This window comes from Convolutriloba macropyga, chromosome 7 (assembly GCF_964194025.1).
Source record: "Convolutriloba macropyga chromosome 7, txConMacr16.3, whole genome shotgun sequence".
NCBI lineage: Eukaryota > Metazoa > Xenacoelomorpha > Acoela > Convolutidae > Convolutriloba > Convolutriloba macropyga.
In genome coordinates, this window is record NC_134474.1 from 24509861 (window position 1) to 24515101 (window position 5241).

Consider the following 5241-nt stretch of genomic DNA (forward strand, 5'->3'; position numbering starts at 1 on the left):
TACCTGCAGAACTTCTCATCTGCACACTGTACACGAAAACTTACCCTTACCTGCACGAAAATTTACCTATACATTAATCAGAGTGCAAGGCAAAACAACCATTCCTATTTGAAATAGTGATCATGCAAATTAAGCAATGATTCGGATTTAGAACAGGAGGCTAATGTGCATTTGCATGTCGAGTTCCGACCCATTCTTTCAATAGTCTTGTTGACTTTGATGCAATTGAGCAACAGATTCTCTCAATTTTAAACCAGCTCCCAGCCCAAAATTTTTGGGCTTTCGTTTTTATCGACAATTTAATTCAGTTTGTGTCACATCAGCATTGTATTAAGTTTTTCAATAACTTTTCTCTGATACTAAACTTTCCCCGCTTTGCAAAATATACTGATCAGCTAAAACCGACTGTTGAACGGAAAAAAGCTAAGGTGTTAAATAGTTCCTTCCAACGTTGTTGGGTCAAAACAAGAGGTGCTTCATTTTGAAATTATTGAAAAGTAATAGATAAATTTTCAATTGGTTATATTTCAATGAAAATTATTTACAAACAGGAATCAGTGCATCATTTAAAGATTTGGATACAAAACTCGGTACAGATTTAGAATCACCGCGAGATACAACTTCTTCAACATGGTGCAGTTTATGATTACCAGTTTGAACTAACAAACTTGCGATCGGATTTGGTTTTGCCGAGTTTGCAAACAAAATGTCAGTGTACAGAGTATCACCAACCATAAGAGTCCGTGATAGGTCAATGTTTGTACCTCTAAACTCATATTGAACATGTTCCCACATGTATGGCTCTGGTTTCCCGACGTACGTCGCATTTCGACCTGAACCGGATTCCACCATTTTGATGATAGAACCTGTTCCACAATTTACTATTTCCGGATTTGAAGTTGGAAGTCTTGCATCGGTGTTAGTTCCAATAAAAACAACGTCATCACGCACAAGGTAACAAGCCGCAGCTGTCGCTTTTGCGTAGTTAAAGAACCAATCAGCGCCCACTATAACACAGCCAACTGATGGATCTTTCTGGAAAAACTGCCAATCAGGTATCATTTTCGGCAAGTCGACATCAGAAGCTCCGATTGATTTGAGACCTATTTTTTTAAGTTCTTCGCCTAAAGCTGGCATGCCAACGTAGAAAACGGTGGTCTTCGATTGGTCCGCTTTTTGATTCATGAGTTTGTATGCATAATAAGCAGCCGAAGAACCGGATGTTACAATGTTTGCAGGATTTACAGGAGTGAAGCCGAGCTTCTTGAACTTCTCCGCGTATTGACTGCGAGATTTGGATGAGTTGTTAGTGATAAATAACACCTGACCAAATAAACCAAATAGACCAAATAAATTTGAAAAACCACTTTGATTTAAATGCAGCATATACTCATTGCTAAAAAACCCGGTGACCGTTAGTTGCCTGTATTTTCTATGATATGAACCCATTTTACCCCCCAAAAACAACATTTAAGCATCTCCACATGTTTATGAAAAATGCTAGGAACGACACCAGATATTTTAAACATTAAAAATATAACTACGGATGAAAGGTTCCGAAAGGCGTTCTTAAGAGTTATCCCAAATATGAGTCAGATCGTATTCTTTTCAGCACAACCCATGTAATTTGAAAATCGATCAGCTTTTTCTATTTATATCCAAAACCCGTTTAAAAGCTAACTAATTCTCTCATTTTGGACACTGTTACTCATGAATTAATAATTTTCATTTTCTTTACACGTTGTCATGTAGATGAAATGAAATACGATTTAAACTCAACACTAATTGATAAGATACAGGCGCAGATGATAAGATACACATGCAGACTAGCATGATAAAATTTTGATCATAAACTTTGTGCCAGCTCATAACTCTGCAAAACCTAAGCAAAAAAATGTATAAAGTTAGCATCATCCAATACTCGAATGTATCCATGTTTGCCTTATAGGTGTCTTAATTCGGCAAGAAGTATTATGCTCAATACTAACTTGCTTTTGGTTTTCCAGAAGAAAATTGATGGCGTCAATGGACCCGCCAATGGGTTTATCACATTCCCACAACACTCCATCGCAATCAAACAAAAATGTGTCAAACGAATCCAGCAAATGCTTTCTATCCGCATCGTCGCTAATCACTTTGTAGGGCGGCTTGCCACTCGCCATTTTGGACGTATACTTAGATAACAACCGATATTGTTGGTTTGATCGCTGCTTCTCTAGCAGATTATATGCAGTTGAATTATAGCAGTGATTACACAAATGTGACCTATAATCACCTTTCAAATCGTATCTGAATTGAGTAATACTTCGTTTGGATATTTTAAACAATTGAACTGTATGTAAGTATCTAGATGTGGCCATAGATTGCTTGAAAGCAACTGACAACGAGCAACAAATGTAATATTGTACAGAACGTAGACTCATTCTAACTGAAAGTTCTTTGGCTGCTCACAAAACTTTTTTTGAAAATTAGTACCTTAAGCATTAATCATCCGAAATTTATTCATTTACTTCGTTTAATTATTCAAAATTTATATTAATTTTATTCAGCTATTCGTAAATTTACAAATTTATTTCAGCTATTAAAGAAGTATTTCAGAAGTCTTGAAATCTATCTAAGAGAGTTCATTTTCAGTACAGGTCAGACCATCAGCAAGTGAGAACAAATAGCTATCTTTAACTGATTAGTTTCAACTCAAAGTCCATATTTCATTAATGTGTGCTGCATAAATGTGTCAGTCTGGTTGTGGATAAGAATGCAATTAGAATGTTGAACAAAATTAGTTTGGTTGAAATATGGACTTTGAGCCGAAACAAAACTAACTTAGTTCAACATTCTAATTGCATGGTTATCCATAACCAGCCTGACACATTAATGTAGCACACCTGTATAACAGAAGATTGCATTAACCTAAGCACCACTATCAGCTCGTCTGACTATGGTTACAATGAGCAGCGAAAAGCAAAAGGGTCTGAAAGCTGTTCAAAAATTTGTTAACGAACTTAGAACATCGAATTTCAAATCGAAATGCCCACAGATCTAAATATATAATCAAATGGGTTTTTTTTTGTTCAGACAATTTTGGCCGACCGATATATTCATCGTAAAGAAATGTGATTGGTATCATTAAAAAGCAGGTTCAGCATAGAATTCGGAATTAAAAAGATTTTTTTTAATTTCGTTGTTTTTCGAGGAGTTATCGAGGTTTAAAGTTTTGTGTGAACAAGTGATGTTTGGCATGATTTTGTTCACTTTTTTGTTCAAATTGAGATTTTTTCAATAAAATTATTAATTCAAAGTGATTTTGTATGAAACAATCTTGTTTTTCTAATAGACGAAAAGCCATAAAAAGGGTAGCTCTGTCTCATAGGGAAGCTTACTACTAAAAAATTCGATTTCTATTTGCGAGCTGATATTTTAAAAACCATTTCATATTTTTTTAAAAAATTTTTCAAGTCATTTAGAGACTCGTCACTTTTCAAATCTAGGTTCTGTTAATGCAAATCTCATTTACAGTCAGATGATGCCCAATGAACAAATAATTTGTTTCTGAGGAATCGCTCATTTTTTATGGCAAGGACTGAGTTTTCGTAATTTTTATTGAAATTTTTATTTTCTTTTTAAGATTTTAATAAAATTTTCTCTTCCAATGACATAGACTCGTTGATTAAAGGTGATATAGGCTTCCTGAAGAGCAGTAGGCGAACCTATGTAGTAATTTAAGTGGACAGCTAATGGCCGTTAAGACTTCAAAAATAATATGTTAAAAAAATAAAAATTGATCTGGTTAGCGGTGTCTTGTCTTCTAAGTATTGTCTTTATGACTTGTACGCCACAACTTTTAATATTTTTTTAATAAATTTTTTTGTTAATTTTTTCTTAGTTTTAGATCCCTTTGTAACCTTATTGCATTATCCTATTATTGGCAATTCCCATTGGCATATTGAAGACTTTCAAAAGATCAAATAAAGTTTGCACTGAAAAACTTAGGGCTTTAATAGCCTCGGCACCGTCTTCTCGCCTTTTCTATTGATTTTTTTCGTTTCTCCTGATTTTACTGATTTCTCCTGTATTTGTTGTCGTTTTTACAGTCAAACGGCTTATTGTGATGAATTTTTGATGATTTAAGAATGAAACAAATTATTGCCTTCTCATCGAAGCATAACTTATAATTTGAAATTTATTGAATTCCGTTGAAAGCGATTGAATTGAATGGCTTTGATACTACGAGTTTTCTCATAAACTTACTCAATGCAGTAAGTTTATGGCAAATAGCCTTAAACTTTGATATTATTTGTTTTCAGACGTTTTTTTTTAACTTTTAGTTTTTAATGTCCCGAAAACTGGGCTTTACGAGTTTACCCCGTTTCTAATTCTAATTTCGTTTTTTAAACTGCTTCAGTTCGTGCTGAATCTGCTGTTTAAAAGCACTTTGAGCTGAATGAGAGATGAGTAAACCAACCCAGGGAAGCCACAAAGTTCACGCAAATTGTCGAAAAAGCGGCGAAATGAGGTAAAGCAACACAAATTTTTGATCGACGAAGTAAAAAAAAGGCAGCAAGAAAAGTCCTGAAAACAATCTAAAGAATTGGATGAAAATATTAGAACTACTCTACCTGGCCAGCAGATCAATTGAACAATAACAGCAAAAAATATCGCAAAAGTTGAGAAACTAAAATAAACATAGCTGGCAGATCGCCAGAAAATAGCCGCAATAGCTTTGTCGATCTGCAGTCTAAAAGATTTAGAAAGACACACTTAAAAAATATTGTTTTCATTGAGAAAGAAGATTTTGAAATCAATTTTAGGAATCTGTATAACTTATTGCTTGTACTAGCTGCCCAAAAGAACCTTCAATTAGAGTGAAACACTCGCTTGACCTTATCTCTTTGAATTAAAATAAAGAAAAAGTCAATTTCCGAGTGAGGAAGTCGTTTTAGAGAGTTAGGTAAGTTACGTGTGACCAAAAATTTAATCACGCGAATGAACAAAAAAACTCGCCCTACTTAGAGTAAAAAATGACGTCAAGCACGCAATTTATTTAAAATTGCATGAACGAATGATCCAAAAGCAGATTTGAAGTGATTGTGACGTCATATGGTTGTGACAAAATCGTGACGACGAAATAAAAAAACAAGAGAAGGCCAATAATAGCCTCAGCTATCGCTTCGCGGCTATTAATCAAAGAAACTAAAGAATATAATATTTTTTGGAGCTCTTGAAAATATTACGCTGACAGCC

The 5241-nt window shown here is 34.4% G+C and overlaps 1 protein-coding gene across 1 annotated transcript; it reads right to left on the reverse strand.

Annotated features, from left to right (window-relative positions):
- Positions 1-469: 469 nt before the first annotated feature.
- Positions 470-2480, reverse strand: LOC142342167 (glycerol-3-phosphate phosphatase-like). Its single transcript, XM_075393376.1, has 2 exons — positions 1989-2480; positions 470-1323 (listed from the first exon to the last, which is right to left on the reverse strand). The coding sequence occupies exons 1-2, from the start codon at positions 2421-2423 to the stop codon at positions 538-540; spliced, it is 1221 nt and encodes a 406-aa protein (XP_075249491.1). The 5' UTR covers positions 2424-2480; the 3' UTR covers positions 470-537.
- Between the last annotated feature and the right edge of the window lie 2761 nt (positions 2481-5241).

What these genes read in the sequence shown, in the direction of transcription:
- LOC142342167 (XM_075393376.1), bottom strand. Translation starts at nt 2,423, where the DNA reads ATGAGTCTACGTTCTGTACAATATTACATTTGTTGCTCGTTGTCAGTT. An exon ending in TTCTGGAAAACCAAAAGCAA is followed by an intron (nt 1,324 to 1,988) that starts GTTAGTATTGAG and finishes TTATTTGGTCAG; the next exon opens with GTGTTATTTATCACTAACAA.